At 43.6% G+C, this 20,297-nt stretch overlaps 1 protein-coding gene across 2 annotated transcripts in view; it reads right to left on the bottom strand.

Moving 5' to 3' along the window:
- Positions 1–19,822, bottom strand: part of LOC116387421 (dipeptidyl aminopeptidase-like protein 6) — a 72,086-nt gene extending 52,264 nt beyond the window's left edge. Inside the window, exons 1-2 of one of the 2 annotated variants that reach the window (XM_031854477.1) lie at positions 19,532–19,822; positions 19,260–19,324 (exon numbers count right to left, since the gene is read on the bottom strand). In XM_031854477.1, the coding sequence (XP_031710337.1) occupies positions 19,260–19,316 (57 nt within the window). In that variant the 5' untranslated portion in view covers positions 19,317–19,324; positions 19,532–19,822. Of the gene's footprint in view, positions 1–4,833; positions 6,168–19,259; positions 19,325–19,531 lie in introns of those variants that run through there. The other variant, XM_031854475.1, reaches the window with a different exon arrangement.
- Between the last annotated feature and the right edge of the window lie 475 nt (positions 19,823–20,297).

Here is a 20,297-nt window from a genome sequence, read left to right as displayed (position 1 = left end):
CTGGTTGGTGAACATAGTGAACCATTTAGCAGCTAAGGAGACCGATATTTTCTATTTCAAAGTCGACTGGAGAGCAAAACAGAGCGAAACGTAGTATTAATATTGGATTTAAGATTGTCAGGTGGACAGACACACGACTCCAAATAAAGGCTAATGTCTCTCCCACTTTTGCCCCCAAGTGGCCCAACAGTTACTTAAGGTTTAAGAACTGACCATGTGTGTTTTGTTCTAAGGGAAGACAAAAGAGTAATGGGAAATGTCCCATGATGTTACATTTTTAAACTGTACTATGTCTTTGCCAGATAAAACAGTAGGTAAAATGTGACCTCAACACCTCACTTGTCCTTAAAATGTGCTGACCATGAACTGCAAAGTCACTGGTTCCAATCCAGCCTCTCTCTGTCCCCTCATTCCCTGTCATCTCTCAACCGTTGACTCTCATAAGGGTCGCCTATTGAAATGTATGTGAGCTGTTCAGAACACCAGCATGTGTCCCATGAAGTGCACGTGCTTTGAATTCACATCTGGCGTTTTTGCACTGGACTGTGTTATTAGTGGGTGGGTGGGGGGGGCATCATCATCATCACACCATATAGTTTTGGAAGAATGCACCAGGTAACGAAGAAGCCAGCAACGGCCATCAGTTAGCAGTCGGCACCTGAAGCGTACACAGCTGTAGCCCGACCACAGAGATAATGAGGACGGCCTATCACATCTCGCTGCTCTCTTTCTTTCGTCTGGCTGCTTGTGTTGAGCCCCATCTGGCTGACTTATCTGAGCTTCTGGACCTCAAAGGGAAGCACACTGCTAAAACTAAGACTTGGGAACTGGGCCAAACTGTTTAAACTCAGATCTGGAGTATCTCTGGAAGTAGAAGGCACAGCTAAGTGCATATGAGGACAGGCAGGGCGTGTGTGTGTGTGTGTGTGTGTGTGTGTGTGTGTCAGCCCTGGGCAGTAGTATCTGAATTAAATTTTACACTTAAATCACACAGTCAGGGTGATTAATGAGTCACACTGTTTGGGATTTACCTTTGACAATATTACCAAAGTGAATCTTAAAATGAATTCAAAAGATGACAGCCATGCAGGTATGATGACGTTTTACAGGATGAACTCCGCGTATACCCAGCTAAGAATACTGAAATACAATGGTGACACTATAAAAACACTCCAGGAATCTCTCAAAGAGAAACCTCATAGCTCACAGCTCTTTGTGTTCATCCCCGGAGATGTAGCCTGCGTAACCTCCGTGTTTCAAAACCAAGTCTTTGCCACCAGGATCCTCAGGGAGATTATCCTACTTTTTCTCTATCATCTGTAAATTCCAGTATACTTTTAATAAAAAATCTGTAGCCTAGGAGGAGAAAAAAGAAAATCACTCATGCATTGAGCAGCATGCCAGTCTCAGATCCCTGTGAGAAATAGGTTTTTCACTAATGACTCGCGGTTAAACATGAACATATTTGCTTATAAAAAATGTATCTATTTATAAAAATAAATATAATCTGACTAAGTATTAACTTTTTGATGTAATCAGTCAGGCCAGTAGCTGAAATCGGTGATTTAAGTGCAGTAAGTGTTCCGAGATCCAGCTTGAGGCCGGAACCTGCGATGATGTGCCTTAATTGTGAATCAGTAAAAATGTAAAGCTCATTTACATAACCGACAGGTAATGAATACCAAAACTTAGAAAGCACATGGAGACGGTTGAGGTCACCAAATCAAAAACAATAGAACTCTAAAAATAGGAGCTTCACTTTGAGATGAAGGACGTTTGACTGAAAAACAGGAAGTCAAACTATTTTTAGTGGCACTTTAAAAATGGTCGTCTGCCATTGGAAGAGTCAGGTGGACTTGATTCTCTGAAGGGCAGTACTTCCTTTGAATCTCTGATTGTAAGGACTAATTCTTTTCAAGGGAATTTATTTTAAGCTTGGTCTTATATTTGAATTTAGATAAAGAAGGAAAAACAATACCCGTATAAACATAAAGTAAACACTACTTTTACCTTGAGAATGTGCTGCCCCATTTTTGATGTACATATATCGCGTTTGATCTGTCTTTAAATTATTTCCTGTAGGGTGTCATCTTGTGCTGCATACTGATCTTTATATTTTGTCAAAGTTTATGAAAATAAAATAAATCACATTTTTAAGTCCAACTATTTCAGTGAGAAGAAATGAGCAAATCTTTTTGAGTAAGAGTCGAGAGCCTTCATGTATGCGGTTCTGACAAAACGTGCACGGTTCTGAGAAAACATGCATGAATAAACATAACATAAACTTTGTTAAATTTGTCTACCCAGACTTCTGTAGAGTCACTTGTCGCCTATCCATGTGAGACACAAACAGAGAGAAATTTTTATATTTTCTCTCCTTTTGTCTGTGCAGAAAGAAAAAGTCAATACAGGTCGGCTCATAAAAGTATCCCGGGCTCCAGTCCGAAGGTTAAATGTCAGCGTATTTCACCTTTACATACAGCAGCCATTAATTAAGGACACTTGTGGGTTTCTATTAGCAGTAAAGGGTACCGATGAGGAGAAAATAACTACTGCTGATGTCTCCTAGGTGACTCAAACTCTACCACAGAGTATTGATGCTTATACCCCGAGCACAGCAACAACTAATCAATCCTGCAAAACACACACAGACACACACACACACACACACATCAAAAGCTGCAGTAAACAAAGTAAACAGCTTTTACAAAACAAATTACTTCCCATTTTTTCCCCCAGCTTTGATTAAAACAATGCAGCTCAACTTGCATCTGAAGGATTTTAGAAACAAGATGAAAAACCATGCAGGTAAATATTTGGATACATGAAATGAAATTGACATTTCCAAGTCAATTTGTGCCCTCTCCCTCTGCAAAATAAATGCAAACAACAACAGTGTGTTAAAACTTTTACAGAGAGGTAGGTGGGGTAGGAAATAGTCTCATCTCCTGAGGCTAAAGGCAATTTCATGCTCCAGCACGACTCGGGGGGACATCAGGACTAAAGGTGACCCCAAGATTAACGGTGCAAACCTAATAAATATGTTGGAAATCCAGCAGCACAATAGCATCTCCTGGTCACACTCCTAAAATCCAATCCCAAGGTTTAATTGCTAGGGAAAATCACAATTTTGAATTTTGCAGCAGTGAATTATCATAAAATGAACATATAGAGGTCCTTAAAGGAAATGGGGCAAATATGGCAAGCCTGTTGTTGTTGACAGCCCGAGAAGTGTCAGAGTTCAGCCTGTTGCCAACCGTACCGCCTGATGTGACGAACATCAACAATTCAGAGGAACATCACAGCGTTGGTGGCTATTTAAAGATCAAAGGCCAGTTATGTACACTTGTGTTTGCTGTAGGTTGGAACTAGTGTCTACATCTGCAAACAAGCAACACGCATATTACGTAAGGAGTCGCTTCATCAGGCCTCACTGGAGGCAGAGAGAGTCAAACCAAAAGACTGAAGCACCTGTGTTACCTTGTTGGTTTCTCCTCTTTGGTTCAAAGAGGGCTAATCAGTGAATATCTGCTTCAGATGTCTCGGGTTGGAAACATTTAAAAAGACTATATAAAAGCACCAGGAACACCACGAAGGCAAGGTAGCCAAAAACGTTTGAAGAATAAAGCATTATCTGTTGGAGAGGAGCTGTGCAATGTGCAACTTTTAACTATTTGTATTTGCTGTTCTGCATTTTTGCTGTGTGCGCATTCGCAGAGAAAGAAACTGTTGGAAAGACAACCTGGACATTGACAACTCGAAATGGTACAAAGCTCTATAAATACTGCTAAAATCTAACATCTGCTCAAAGCAAAGCCTTACTTTCATTAGGCACTTGTATTTAGGAGGCTAAATCTGTCAATAGGTCACATACTGTCTCATATGAGGGAACTTAATCCATTTTGGGGTAACTTGAAGACAATTATAATGGCAATAGTGTACTGTAACAACATAACCAAATGTCAGAGACATGAATTCGACTCAGAGTCACAATAGAGATCTTGTCATTGTTGCTTTATAGTATAGGTCCAAACTGGATAGGATTTATATCCAAACAGTGCAACTAATCTCTCATAACATAGCAGTAGCAAGTCAATGTCTACTGGCGTTGGGTTTCAAAGACAATTGTGTAACTCATCTAAGAGGCCCAAGGACGTCTTCCCCTTTGACAAAATTTTGATTTCCTGGCTCCAGTGCATTAACTGTCAAGATGGTGACAATTGGTGATAAACCAGCATACAAAACAAAAATCAAAGCTTTAAAAACATGAACTTAAAAGGATAAAAAACTTCAGACTACACCCATGTTTTGCGACAATCATGACCAAATGATGTTCTTTGCTATTTCAGCAGTGGACAGTGCAAGAGGAAAGCGCAGGCTCTCCCTCCAAAAAAACACACACACAAAACCTAAAGAAAATCACATCAGACGGTGGTGATTTTCACATTGTCGTTGTCTGATAAACAATGCTGTGGATGCTCCAAGAAAAATGAAGTGAAATATGAAAGAAGAAGGTGATAAACGACAAAAGACACAGACAGTGACCACAACTTTCACAGGCCCTCTTAGATGTTTATCCAACAGAATCTGAAGACAGCTTGAGAAAAAAAAATGATGCAACCAAACAACACAAAAAAATAAAACAAATTCTAGCAAGAGTTAGTTACACTGCTAACTTCTTGACCAAAACTGTAAACATTTCTATACCTCCATGGATATACTCTCGGCTTATTAATGTGTTTGTATGAAGCATGTGTCTTATCTAAACCAAACATCTGGAGATGTGTTTCATAAGGGAGGGTTATGTCGGGTAATAAAGTAGAAGTGTCTTACATCCTCATCCTCCTTCGAGCTTTTTTTGTGGTACTGGACGTGAGGTCTGCCATCGGCGAGTTGCTGAGCGGTCTTCGCTGCGTTTTCCTCGTCTGCAACCTGACCACCGAGAAGGTGACTGGCCTCAGGTGGGTGCGGGAAGGAATTGGCCGTGCTAATCTTCCCGTTGAATCTCTGATACAGCGAAGCCATATTATAGGTCCAGTTCAGATAAAGCAACTTACAGCATGTCAGAGCCACAGACGGGTCTCGCCTGAGTCGAGTATTTAAAAAAAATGTTTTAGGGAAGATCTAATGGTTTTCTGTGCGCCTCGAGGAGGACCGATGGCAGGCGGCCAGTTTTCACCTCCGGGTTGAAGCAACAACAACAAAAAAAAGATAAGGTGAAGATACCGAGCTAGTAAATACGCATCTGTGGATAGCAGATGACTCACAACCTGAAATGATAGACCGATATAAAGCTAAATGCTTGGCAGCAGCGATGTCCTTTCAGCTTTTGTCCGGGCGCACAGCAGACTGGTAGGCTGAAGGTGTCAATAGTTGTCTCTCATCTGTATTCACAGCACGCTGTCTCTCCAGTTTCCTGACGCCGCCAACACAGCGAGGCAGCAGGCGGATGCGCGCCGAGTTTCCGATCAGATACTCGATCCCCCCGCCAGACTCCCGGTGATTATCCGCGAAATGAGAAGACCGCGAGATAATGTTTCGACACTTTCGGCTCGGTTTCGTGGCGGCCCGTCCTCGGCGCACGAAGAGTGTGTGTGTCTGTTTGTGTGTGTGAAGGACGAAGGAAGCTCGGCGGTGTACTCTCCGCAGACGCGCTCTGCATGAGAAGTGACCAGCGCTGAGAGAGAGCAGCGCTACTGTATTGCGCTTTCTGTCGCCGCACTTCTCCGGGGTGCCGTTTTACGCACAAACACGCCACCGGCGCAGCGCGAGTTTCACCTAATTTTCGGTCATTTACAACGTCTGCTTAACGAGGCGCACTCGTGTACGATTTCATGAACGAGGTCATAACATTAACATTTTCTCCCAAGTGACTGTAGACCTACTTGGTCCCAGGACGGAGCTCGAGTGCCTCTCCGTGGCGCGCTGGATTAGGGCAGGCTGGCCACACCTCTACCTCAGGTGTAAAACAACAAACCCTCTTGTTTTTGCTCACGTTTTCTGAGAACATTCAGATCTTGAAGCTATAAACTCGAGAACAATAAATCTACAGGCCAACATTCTTTTCATTTTACTAACAGCCAGAAAAACACAGTCACATGCAGCAAATGTGTTTGTCCTGCAACAAAACAAAACGCAAGCAAGGTCCTGTACTTTCCTTAGGATCCCTTACAGTAATAATTAAAAACATAAAAGTGTCTCTCTTCCCTGATGCAGTTTCCCTTTTTCTATCATATACTGTATTTGCAGCCAGTCCACCACACGTATCATTGGGCACTACAATTCACGCTTGAAATGCTCACAGTCCAAAGATATGCAGCTCTCTGGTAAATGCAGAATATTGGCTTATGTGTGGAGGGAGGGGAAAGACTCTCGAGTCAAAGTGTTAAAATCTGTGCCATCCCTGTCATGGACGCCACAGGCTAACACCCCACAGCCTCTTACTGTGACAGCTCAAACCATCACTCCACCGGGCCGAGCCGTATTTCTGGGAAATAGGTCATCTTCACATGGGTACAACTTCAAAGCAGCACTAAAGCGTGGCTCAGAACAGCCCCTCACACATTCGGCTGAATAGCACTGTTTTGCATCTCACATTAAGTGAAATCAAGTATATTGCAGAGAGCACTCAAGGCAGACTGAATACAACAGCAGATATGAAAATATTCTCTTTTTGACATTGAACAAAGAGCGAGTTTCAATTGTTTTCCCCCCCCCTTTTTTGACAAATGGTGAGTCATCTTCATCTCTGAAAGAATTGCTGGAGGCTCATTGAAACGTGGCTTGTATTATGAATGTCACCTCTTTAATAGAACATTGATCTAGAATACAGAATATTGATTTCAAAATTTTTGTTCATCCATTCAAAAACAAAAAGTATAGGATATTACTGCATTTGTCTAATTAAAGTTAGTCCCTTTCCCTCCTGTTTCTCTTCACTTGGAATCAATTGTCCTTCATAAACAAACTGAATTTGTTTGACGCATGCTTTTTAATTGCAGCAGAGATTTATGTTGCGGGCAGGCTGAGCATCCGGGCTTCCGACAGCCTCCGCTTACACTCGCCTTGGTCCCTGTCATCATTTGTTTCTCTAGTTCATAAATGCCTTTCCTGGGTCTGCGCACCCACTGGGGAAATAGGTCCGAGTCACTTGACATCTGTCCCCGGCCTCCCTGATAGATGTCTTCCAATCTCCACCACCTTGTTGGGGAGCTATTGTGAACTGCCTGGCTGCTTTAACGCTCCCCTCAGGACCTCGCTCGAGAACCACAGGCTCAGCTCGACTCCCCATATCGCCTCCTCGCAGATACGGCAGCTGACTGGAGCTGTACGCCTTCCCCGCTCTTACAAACATCACTGCAGTCAAGCACATGCATTATTAGAGGCAAAATGCGGAGAGGCATGTAATAACAGCTATGATGATGATGATGATCATAGCTGCAGCACACCTAATACCTCTGTGGATAGCTAATGGTGCTGTTGGAGCCAGTGCAAGTTACTTCAGGTGTGATATGGGACATTGTAATTATTTTTCAGGCTCATAACAGATGCATTTTAATCTGAATGACGTAATGCACGTCTGTGCACTTAATCACGCCGTGAGTGATGGATTTAGGGCTCAGTGAAGTCCCTTGGGTGAGAGAGGGATTTAAACACAGAAGTAACCACATAATTTAACTGGAAGTGCGCAGGTGTTATCTTGTTGTATAAAAGGGCTGGAAGTAAGTCGTTTGCTTTCCGGTTATTGTGGAAATGAAGTTAAAATACTAGTTCTCACATGTGCCAAGGAGTACTGCAACCCTGAGGTAGCCTGCAGGTAAAATCCCAGCACTGCCTAGAAGACACAGACACTTTAGTTTTGTTGGCAAACAAAAAAAAAAAAGACTCAAGAGGAACCGAGAAATCAGAGAAACAGAAAATGGTGAGCAAACTTATGTCCAGCACGTAAATAAACAGTAAAATGATTTATAGCAACAATTTGGGCTTTCTAATATTTGGTTCTTTTCTGTTTTAGTGTAAAGACTTCCATCCATGAAGCGTGTTTGAGGCCATTTATAGTAGTTTCTTGTTCAAAAATATGTAAAACAGAGTTAAGTGGGGTGATAAGCTTGAGGCTAAGCTCAGTGTCCCACATGATTGATATTATATATAAATATAATGTGATGCACATATTAATGTGTTTGCACTAACTGAAATGTGACCAGAGGCCAACTAGTTTCCATCATCATGCGACACACAGCAACAAAATGACTCACAAATTAATTTGATGGAAGAGCAAATGGATCAATCAATCAATCAATGTCTGGTGGGAGGCCAATAGCCTAATATCTAATTTCCTCTGAACATCACTTGGCTGAATAAGGAAATTACCTCTCCACATGCATGTAACAGAGTGGATGTATTTACAGCCCACCATAATCACATCATTTTTGCACCATTTTTCCATTTGGTATTAGCAGGACTCCAATGATTTCCCTTGATGCTGAGCTGAGCCAACCGAGGAAACAGCCTGTTTATTTCGATTCACCCTGCTGACTGTGTCAGATTAAATGCCCCTGCTTTGCTTTCTGGTGGCCTGTCCTATATATTTGATCTTAAAGCATGTCCTCAAGACAGTCCATTATACTAGGGCCATAAATAGGTTACTCTCATGTTGTCACTTAAACTGAGTTGTGTACATCAAACGTGTATCAGAACAAGTGTGCAAGCAGGAATTGCACATTTCATAAAACTTCACTCTAGATCAGAGGTCAAACTGTGAGAAAGAGATGTGAGGCAACGATACTGCGTGAGTGGAAGGAAACTGTGCATGCAGTTGTTCTACAAACAAATTTGCTCTACTTAGCTAACACGGGTCCACAGCAATAACAGCGGCTGTGACAATCAGCCCATGGAGGTAACAAACCCTTAGCGCCGTAACATTAGCTACTTTGCATCAAAACATGTAACGTCATACGTCGGTGGCATCTGAACACAAAGACAATACACATATCTCTAGATTCAGTGTGACTTACCCTTTTCATGGATGTATTTATCTCTGATGTCCATCACTGAATTAACCTCGCTTAGAAATTCTCCCCCCAAAAATAACACGGCTTATAACTCGAGAACTTACCGGAGATTCAACAAACGGGGCTCAAGTTGCAGCCCGCAGGTAACTCGAGGTAACGTTTCAAACTACTTCCTGTTCCCAGAGACCCCATTTTATGAGAACTCTAGTTCCAAAGTTTAGAGCGTTATTATCCCCCGAATAGCTGTAAGACAAGTAATGATAATAGGAGTGACAAAATATTAACATTAACTTTTTTATGTTGCACTTGGGGGACTTTGAAAACTCCTGCTCTAGATTGGATAGATAGTATATTAGATATATAGACAGATAGATAGATCCAGTGTTATCAGAATGAGCATCTTATTCTCAACATAATCTCACTGGCCAAGTAAGTGTGTGCACATACAAGCAATTACAATCTGTTGGTCTCTTTTTGCTGAAAGAGGTAAACATTGATGAGATAAACACTGATTAAATATACGCCTTTCCCATCAGGATCACAATGTTATATTGAACATGTCTAGAAATAATAGCCATTGCTCGCTCTCTCAGAAACATCTCCCTCTCTCACTGTTTATCAAAATCTAATTATGCCTCACTGAAGGCCAAAGTCAAGGCCTGTGCAGAGGAATACGTTAACACTAAATTACACCCCAACACAACAACTCTCGGCTCATTTTGGGCCTTGTAGCAACGGTGGATTCATTTACTGTGCGCTGCAAGTCACGACACTTCGTTGCGATCGCTGCCCGCTGCATGAAACCAGAAAGCTTCCACAAATCCCTGAAGCAGTCGCTGATTTCAGTTCACTTCATATTTACTTGAAGGTATGCCATGACAACCAGCTTCAACGCATACTGAGTCTCATGTAGATTCCACAGTTCATGCACCATTGTTGTGGAAATTCCACTATAAATTCCCATTATTGTAAATATTCGAGTATACGGGCTCATTTCTAAAGTCTGTGCCCTGCGTAAAAATTCAACTTTGTTATACTACTTTCCAGGACTGAAACCAGCTGACCATGTAGCCTGTTGGAGCTGCCATATTATTTATCTTCTACGGAGAATAAGTGCTGAATCTTCCAGTACATTACGGATGAAAGGAAGCTGTGTACTGAGCCCAAATTGAAATGGCGGCAGATAAGTCACTGAGGAAATGGAGTTTAATTCAGGCTGATGTGGTAAAATAGACTGTGGCTACGTTTGAGGGGAGCAGCAGACTACAATTGTGGATTGTGACAGCAGCAGATGATGGGGGAGAAGGGGGAGAAGGGGGAGAAGGGGGAGAATCGGGAGCGGAGAAGCTGAACAGGAGAGTCACTAAGAATTTATTTCCTCATGTGTGTTTGAGTGTGGATGGATAGTGTGTCGCAAAGCAAGGGCTGAAAAGGCTTTGGAATGAATGAAAGGAGGGAGCTCATCACATGTGAGGTCATAATCTGAGCCACTCTGCTTCCCCCCGCTTTTCTTTTCATTCAGATATGAGTTACATTGTTTTTCTGGTGTTACAAATGAACGCCCCTTTGGTTGTTTAATATTCCACATGGCTCTTTATATAGTGTATATCTATACATTCTTAGACATCTCCAACCACTGAGAAAAGTGTTTGCGTTTAGAGTCTACTTAAGTGTTTCTCTGCTGGAGACACAAGCCATTCCTTTTAACTCTAACAACCACCATCAGATTGTGTCTGTTCTTACATTTGACATCTCTTTAATTGCTTGAGAACAACAAAAGTTATCCTAAACTTCTGCTCTTCCTCAATCCTGCTTGCAGTCCTATTTGCATGCAAGAAGGAACGCAGCAAAAAAAAGTCAGCATTGAGCAATTAGCTGGCCTCAAAGAAAACGGAATGATTTTTCACGTAAACAAAGAGGAAACAAAAATGTTTAAATTCAGAACATGCCGAAGAGGAATGAAAACCGATCATCTGGAATTCCAGATATCTCTGGCATCAGCTAATAAATACTTCTATCCAACTGTTTCCCCACGATGGCCAGAACTCATTAGATGGCAACACATCACAAAGAATAACAATGAGGCACTAAGTATTCTCCACAGCATATGTAGGCAAACCATTCATTAGAAGTCAGCGCTTGAAAGAAAATTAAGCGGGACGCGTTTGTCCATCAAGATCACCAGAAGAGACGCAGAGAGCCCGCCGCCGCCGCCACCCCACCCAACAGCCACCCTTTGTCCAGTTGTTATCAAACACATTCAGCAGCCTTTTTTCTGTCAGGAGCAGGAGATACCCATAAACACAGACATTCCCTCACAGCGTGCCGTGCATGCTAAAGAGGCCCCTTACCCTTCTGGAAGGAGTGCTGGTGTCTATATTCAGCTGGGTGGCTATGAAGACTGACATGGTGGCGAAAAAGTGCCACTTGCTTTCCCTTCTGGCTGTGTGTGCTCACACCTTTTTGTACTGTGAAGTTGAGGCTGCTGGAGGTGCCTGAGAAGTCCCCCCCCCCCCCCCTCCCCTCCAGCTACAGGAGAGGATAACCCGGGGGTCCAAGAGCCCGACCAAAACGCCTCCCTCTCTCCTCACCGGGTGAATCCATCACACAGACACTGGCATCGCCTCCACCGGGGGAGGGTGGATTGGCATCTCCACTGCTCAGGCTGTTCCAAACACTACTTATCTCTCCCGTCCTTACTCCCTCCCTCCCTACCTCCCTCCCTCCCTGGCTCACTCCCTGTCTCACACACACTTCAACTGAGTTTTCTCAGCGAAGATGGAGAGTAAGTAAATCAGACACACACTGTATATATAAACAATAAACACAAATTGTTTCTCAACATATCAGCACCAATACTGCCTGCAGGGCATTTTTTCCCTTTAAGTGTGTGTGTGTGTGTGTGTGTGTCTGTCTGTCTCTCTGTCTGTCTGTCTGTCTGCCAGTGTGTGTGTGTGTGTGTGTCTGTGTGTGTCTGTCTGTCTCTCTGTCTGTCTGTCTGTCTGCCAGTGTGTGTGTGTGTGTGTGTGTGTGTGTGTGTCTGTCTGTGTGTGTTTTTTTTCATTCTGAGTGTGTGCTCATATTACCAAGAAATGGATCAATTCAGTCCTCTGTGCAGCTGGGTTGTGATTAGGCCCAAGTAATATTTATGCTGCCTGTCTTCTACATCATAAAATACAACACCCCCACCCACACACACACACACACACACACAATCACACACATACTCACACACACACACACACACAAACACAAGCACACAGACACACACAGACATCAAGCCATGCTAACAGGACAGAAGCCTGGTACAAGCCACACAGCTGTTTTTATTTATGTAGCGTTTGAGCCTTGTGTATTGAATCCCAGGGCTGAAACAGCGTAATCAGTTTATTCAACCAGAACACAGCACGGAGCAACGGGATAGAGGGAATGAAATGGCTTTTATAGAACTGGAAGTAGTCATATTTTTTCAAGGAAAATCACAACCGTCCTCTCCATTCTTAAACCAATCTGCCCAAGTGAATATGACAAAAGCCCGCAGCAAGAAGCACCGTACCTGGAGAAGACCAGCACAGAGAACGCATTCATAACTCATTCAGGAGCAGTGAATCACAGGGCCACACACACACACACACACACACACACACACACACGGTCAAACCCCGTTCAGGTGCGGACTCGGGAACTGAATCATGGCTCGTATCGATGCTGATGTCCAGCATTTTGCTCGTGTGTGAAATCAAGATGCTGAGGCAGTGTGAACATTCAAGCGACGCAGGGTCGTTAAGGCGCCATCACATTGCAGAACAGTGCCTCAAGCCGGCGGCTTATTTAACATGCATGGGACAAAATGTGCACCACTTCAATGTGACCTCGCCAAATATTCTTTGGAGCGAAGTGAATAAGATAAAGTTGTGACGCCTATGTTCTTATTTCACGGACAGCGGCATTGTCTACATCCCTTCATAAATACTTCTATTCAAAGTCAGAGGAATTTATTTCTGACCATGACTCATTGGCTCGTTTAAAGAGGGATTCTTCCCCCTGCAACTGCAGCAGTTTGTCACTAATGACTGCCGGGCCTCAGCTCATATTGTACGTGTTTGATTTGCACACAGACACCAAACTCAGGATGAAGAGCTGCACGTATAGTTGCAGGTATGGCAGTATAATCACAGAACATGAGACGATAAAAGTTTAAATGAAGAACACAAGAACAAAAGGAAACAGCATGCACGCTTAAAGGTTTTTCTTTGTTCCATGTTAATCAGGCCAGCATGTAAAGCCATAAGCTACACCGAGGATAAAAATGAGCTTAAGTTCATATTTGCATGCACACCACAGGAGACAAGGTTTCATCTGAGAGAATAATTGCTCCAGTGACTACCGGGGAATAATAAAGTCCTTTGAGTTTAAACAAGTCTTGGCGGTTGTAGTTACAGCCATTGCCGCTAACGAGCTGATTTTGTGCCGTGACATTTCCCCGGGGTCCTTTAGAGAAGCCCCTGATTGGTCATCTTCCATATTCATTTTTGTCACATTTACAGCCATGACATACACTCCTATGTTTATGAACATTGCATGGCTCATGGTAAGTCACTGTAATTGCAATTAGTGCAGAAGGTCAGCGCCGTTACTGTTGTAAAGCACAAAGGTGACGTGCTGTTCCATCATCCCGGCAGACGATTAACAACGTGATTGTTTTTTTTACTTGTTTACTGAGCCTGGCTTCTTCCGTTTGTCACCTCCCGCTGATTTTTGCAGAGCGTGAGCCGACGTTAAAGCCTTTAAGAGCTGGTGTCAAAACAAAATCATTAATTAAGTGCGCGCAATAAAACGATGGCACAGACAAATTGAAAACATATTAGTTTATATTAGTACTTAAAAAATCCCAGTGACAGTGTGCGTTTTGGTCTTATTAAATCACACATACCAGCATGTTTAAGAGAAACATTATGGCTCTCTAGATCCAGAGAGAAGGCTGGATTTATCAGCAGGTAGCACAGCGAAAAAATGAAATCATCAGTTTAGGGTTTGGCTTATCTAAGAGTGACTACAGCTGCTGAATTAAATTGATAAATCATCAACAGATCAATAAAGGAGAATGGTAAATACCAAACAGCTCTATGTGGATTGCAAGAAGCAAATCATCCCTTATAATGTATTACTCTTACTTTTGTTTTTTACTGTGTTTTCCACACTGCTACAAAGATAAACTTGCCAACCTTATAGGAATAACATCCAAATCCAGATGGACATTCAAAGGGTTTGTGTGACTGTGTGCACCCTGTGTGTATGTGTGTGTGTGCGTGTGTGTGTGTGTGTGTGTGTAGAAATGTGTATTAGTGTGTCTTTGTGTGTGCTACTGGGCAGCATGACAGTTTCAATCAAAACTCACTTCACAACTTTATGCCCCATGAGGCCGGGCAAACCTTTCCTGCTTTCCGGGCCTTAGCCCCGGCTCTGATCTCGACCTTCAGCCAGACCACAGCACCTATCCCCGGCTAATCAACTCAAAGGCCACGAGCATCCTCCACCAGCGCTCCTCCCTGCGGATCCTCAGAGTCACATTGCTGTACTTGGTATGCCTCTCAGACCAGCTCCTCCTTGAGCTCAGGGAAGGGCGGCGGTGCAAAGGTATGAATAGAGAACACAACACTGTTTTTTTTACAGAATGGGAATGAGTCCAGGAATTCGTGCCTATCTTTCCACGGTGCGTGTCTTTATCAGTGAGATGCAAGCAGCTTCTACACGCAGAGTTCTATCAGGTCATCTGCTGTGGGTGACAGCTACAGATGAACCCTGCGCCTCGTGGGAGCAATGCAAGAGCATCATAGCACCCACGGATGAAGAGCTGGCAGTGCTCGCCCGCTGGCCAGGAAAAGCTTTCATATACACGGTTCTCATTTACAGCAAACCTTCCCTGGAGAGCCAAATCCACGGCACAGCAGTTAGCGGTGACAAATGACTGCTGTTGAATGGTCGTTGTCCTTTACCGGCGGCCGTCCCTCGTTGTTTCTCCGTCTCCGGATTTCATTTCATCAAACAATGTGCCATTGTTCACCACCGCATTACCACTCTCAATGCGGCCACTGGATAAAATAAACAGATGGTATCAAGATGCGCACCTGGTAGGACGAAAAGCACTGAAAATGAAAGTAATTTTGCCCCGGCTAATAATGGCTGTGGGCAGCAATACAAACATTTTAAGCAGGCGATTCAAAGCACAATGGTTTGAATGCAGGAATACAGAGGGCTCACTAGATGAATACAGAATGCTTTTGAAAGGCATTTCATCCACACGTATTCCTGCTGCATACAAATCGTCTCGGTGAAAGTTTGTCTGTACAAGTCTACTCAAGGGAACCAGCAAATCCTTGAAAACATACTTTCAAACAACCTCCAACGTAGTTGCTCTCGAAACTAAACCCGATCAAACAGATCAAAGTTATGATCATGTTCCATGGAAACATACTTGAATGATAGCCTAACGTGCAACATGACCCCCAGATTTATACAAACAGTTGAGCTGGGCCTGAACATTACAGACAGTAACTGAGACTTGTTTGCAGAGGGTGAAACAATACTGTTCGTATCTTGGAAAATAGGGAGCGCTGTCAGCCGTCTGACTGCCTCTCAGCCTCTCCCAGTAAATGCAAATGATGGAAGGCTACACTCAGGAGAAAGGTACTGGCCTTGAAAACGTCAGGCAACACCAGAGGCAGCCAGCACAACAGATGAGACACCGTCAGGCAAAACACAAAGTGTGTTTCCTGCTATTTCTGGGCCACGTCTGAATGTGATTAAAAGATGCTGAGTACTCTTTCCATTACGATTTACATGTTTTTAGAATTGTGGATCCTTGTGTTCATGTGTCCTAAAACACCACAAGATACTAGAAACAGAAAGCATACAGGTCCATGTACCAGCCCGGCTTCTCTTTCTGCAGAGCACATTTGGATGTTGGGATTTGTGAATCCTCTCGGGTGTCACAACATAATCTCTACAGAAAAACATCAAAAAAAGGATTTCACCACAGAAGCAGCAACAGCTGACAACAAACATCGCAAGGAGCTTAATAATGCAGTACAGTTGTGGACGACAGTAATCAACACCGTAATGTGGTGACACCATCAAAAGGCTGGAAAAAACATTATAGAAATGTTTTGCATGTAGAATAGCTGCATTTTAGTGCATTGTATATTACATTTTATGTTCTGGTAAGAGCCAATAAATCCAAATAACTGTTTGAGCTTTGTGTAGTGGATCTCCCAAAATAAACTACATCTTCTTTCTTATTATTCCTGTTATCTCCTAAGGCGTGAAATACTCTTACTGAAAAGGTATGATTACAAAAGATATGCAGTGGTTTTATTGAAAGATTCGCTGGGATTAAAAGCTTGAAACGCCATAACTGCAGTTACTGATGACCTTTGATTTTTGACACTTTGTCTGCGAAGGGCAGTGTCTGTGACTGGTTCAGTTATAATTTCCTAAAGTAATGTCAAAATTGCTGTGATTACTAAATATACTTAACAAAGTAAAAAACAAGAGGAGGAAAAAGGGTCAAGAAGAAAATAGCAAAAAGAAAATAATGAGAGTGTATCCATATGGATGAGAGTTAGCACCTCCAAATCTGAGGCCATGGTGCTCTGCCGGAAACCGGTGGATTGCTCCCTCCAGGTGGGGACGGAGTGCCTACCTCAAGCGAAGGAGTTCAAGTATCTCACGGTCTTGTTCACGAGTGAGGGTAAGATGGAGCGGGAGATCGACAGACGGATCGGTGCGGCTGCAGCAGTAAAGCAGGCGCTGCACCGGACCGTCTTGGTGAAGAGGGAGTTGAGCCGGAAGGCAAAGCTCTCAATTTACCACTCGGTCTACGTTCCTACCCTCACCTATGGTCACGAACTCTGGGTCGTGACCGAAAGGACAAGGTCGCGGCTACAAGCGGCCGAAATGAGCTTCCTCCGTAGGGTGGCCTTAGAGATAGGGTAAGGAGCTCAGTCATTGGGAGGGAACTTGGAGTAGAGCCGCTACTCCTTCGCGTCGAAAGGAGTCAGCTGAGGTGGTTCGGGCATCTAATTAGGATGCCTCCTGGACGCCTCTCACTGGAGGTTTTCCAGGCACGTCCAACTGGGAAGAGACCCCGGAGAAGACCCAGAACACGCTGGAGAGATTACATCTCCCAGCTGGCCTGGGAACGCCTCGGGATCCCCCAGAATGAGCTGGAACATGTTGCCGGTGAGAGAGAGGTCTGGGTCGGCCTGCTTGGCCTGTTGCCACCGCGACCCGACCCCGGATAAGCAGAGGAAAATGGATGGATGGATGGATATCCATATGGCTAATAAGTTTCTATAAGTCAGAGCTCTCTCATTCTCATGGCAGGATCATAATAACCAAATCGAGTGTAATGAGTTTCAGTGAAGACATGTCTACATTTTCTCCGATTTTGCTCTGTCCTCTGAGAGCCGGAGGGAGCTCGGATATCGACTGCCAGACTTAATGATTTCTTTTCTATGCAAATTGACAGCAGATTATATGGTAAAATGTAATAGGCTATGCCCGGGATCCCTTAAAGAGTCGAACTCTGGTCACAGAAACTTTACTCTTCAGGGCCTTTGGGCATCGAGCAGTAGAGGAAGTGGAGTCAGCAAAACTGTGGGATGTACAGAAGCAGAGCTTCTCATCGGAAGTGGTGAAATTAGTTTAAAAAAAAAAAACAGACTGTAGGCTTGTGAAATCTAAATAATAGGGAGAACTATCAGTCAGGATGCCGAGAAAATAAAAATAATTTTGACAAGGAAGCTTGGTCTGGAGTCAGTGTGTGACTTTGTGCGTCCAGCAGAGGGCAAACTAACTCTAGCATCGGTTCAACAGAAGTCATGATGATATCAAGAGTCAGTCAAAGTCTATTTCAATCCATAGCACTGACAAGTGAAATGAGTGAATCGTCATGGAAAGCCACCGCACATCCATGTTGGACAAGACTGGATGAAACACTGTCACATCAAACAAAACGTGCAGTGAGATCTAAGCATGAGGAAACTAATTTAGTGAATTGATGGGGCAAAATATTTCCACATCCTATTGACTTATTCTCAAGGTTTTTCAATTATTAATCTTTAATCTAATCCTTATATATTTTGTTATTTTTTGTGAATCCTGCACGTGGCACTGGGTCTCATCCAGTTTACAAGAGCACTTAAAAATAGCCAACTACAGCCTGCAATCTGGAAACATTTTTGGGGGTCACATGCCCCCTAGAGGCAGACAGATTTGTCGCATCCTCATCAGAGTACCACATGCAGGGAAACTGATTCATGCGTCAACATATTTGTTATCCCCTACTGAAAACCACAATCGATGTGTCGTCCTGTGTAATTCAAGTTAACTTTGGATCTTTTATTTGAGTGGTGCTCAGAAAAGGCATTATGGGAGTGCTATAGCTGGGGCATTGGCCTAATGAAAAATATGTTTCCTCCCCTTATGGGTTGATTTGTGGTGGTTTCTTTGTGAAAATATCGAAAAGGGCAATCCATCCACGTAATTACAGACTTAAAGTTAAAGTTAAGTAAATGAAAAAAAAACATCAAGTCAGAGCTGTGAGGGAATATAAAATAACCAGACTCTTATCAGGACAACCTAATTGGGTTTTCTACACATGGAGGTGCTGTGTGGACAGACACTCCATTTAGCGCAAGAACTTCGCAAACAAGTATCTTATCAAATGATTTGATCTATCGAGTCTTAACTCCTAAAAACAAGTGGAAAACTACCAACGAGAAGACATTTTGGAATGCCTTTCTATACAAGCAGATGGGGTTGTTGCAAAACAGTGGCACTTGTTGTTCCCATACAATTCCTGATTTAAGTGATCCTGCACTTGAATAAATGCGTATCAAATAAAAATGACTGAATATGACGCTGGAGTAAGCCGCAGAGGGGAAACTGAATCTGATCTTTAAAAAGTTACAGTTTGAGATTCATTTTTAAAAAGACCCGGCAGACAGCAACATCTCGACGGCACGTAACACCTCTCTGATCGTCTCCTGCTGCTGAGGGTGATGAGTCCGCAGCAAAAGGGACACGAAATTGTCTCCTCGCGCGCCAGCTGTGCGCCTTCAAAAGTACACTCCAACAACGCCGTGCCAATTGGCGACGGTGAATTCTAAGCCTGGTGGTTGGAAAAGAAATGCCGGCAGAATGTGAACAAGAGGTGGAAATGAGGAGGCTTCAAATATAAATTACCTTCTCTCCCTTGGTGGATCCCCTGCGGTAGTTTCCTGCACCTGCGGACGAGTTCATGGTCTAGTCTGCAAGACAAAAACATTCACCTGAAGCACACTGGACAATCCACTTTGCGCTCTCTCTCGCTCACGCTTCCCCCCCCCCGCCCCCCCCTCTCTCTCTCTCTGAGCACGCACGCACCCGTATCTATCTATGCTTTCCACGCATATGGCGACACATGATTACTGATAATTGCATGCGACGGAACCCCAGCTATTCCAGCAACGACCCACCTGTAGTAATGCTGCTTGAAAGCGCCGTCCAATGGAGAATCAAAGCGCCCGAGGCGCAGCCTCTCCCTACAGCTGTTATAGTGGGCGCCTTCTGCCTCGGCAAGTGAGACAGATGATCCGCAGAAAGTTTCCTCCCGATGGCAAGTCACTAGAGGAGTTTATTTTAGAATGCTGTGCAGTGAGCATGTCCGTGTTCAGAATGATTAAAAAAAACAAAAAAGCAACAACAACAACTACGCATTTAAGAAAATGAGGAAAAGAGAAGCGAAGCTGTTCCCAGGAGCGAGGATCCACTGCAATCCTCAAAGTGTCCACTTTTAACTGTGCAGTTTGAATCCCTTCGTTGAATAGGAGTCTGCACTGGCCGTATCATCTGTACATTTTTAGGAAACGTTCACGCCCCATCTAGTAAGCCCATAGGCTATATGTCGAGATATTGTAACGAGTCATAAAAGCGCTTTTGTTGGGGGAAAATATCAGCATCTATGGCTTGTGCTTATCTGGACTACGAGCTTCTGACTCTTGCTTTCACAACTCGTTCATGATTTGTTTCTCTGATCCCGTTTTAAGCTGGGCAACCTGTGCGTCACGTGCCCCTCCTGTTTCAGGGCACACAAGTTTCCGCAATAAAGCCAGCAATTATAGGCTTTTAACGGTGGGTGGTGGTGATTAAAGGCGAAACTATGTCGCCCTGCGGGCCCCCAACGCGGTTCGAATTGTTTCCATAGGTCTAATGAGGAAGGGATGCAAAGGAGTTCATTACGGA

The sequence above is a fragment of the Anarrhichthys ocellatus genome, unplaced genomic scaffold (genome assembly GCF_004355925.1).
Source record: "Anarrhichthys ocellatus isolate YVR2014 unplaced genomic scaffold, GSC_Weel_1.0 scaffold15, whole genome shotgun sequence".
Lineage (NCBI taxonomy): Eukaryota > Metazoa > Chordata > Actinopteri > Perciformes > Anarhichadidae > Anarrhichthys > Anarrhichthys ocellatus.
Note: the sequence above shows the minus strand (reverse complement) of the source record. Positions and strands in the feature narration are given on the sequence as shown.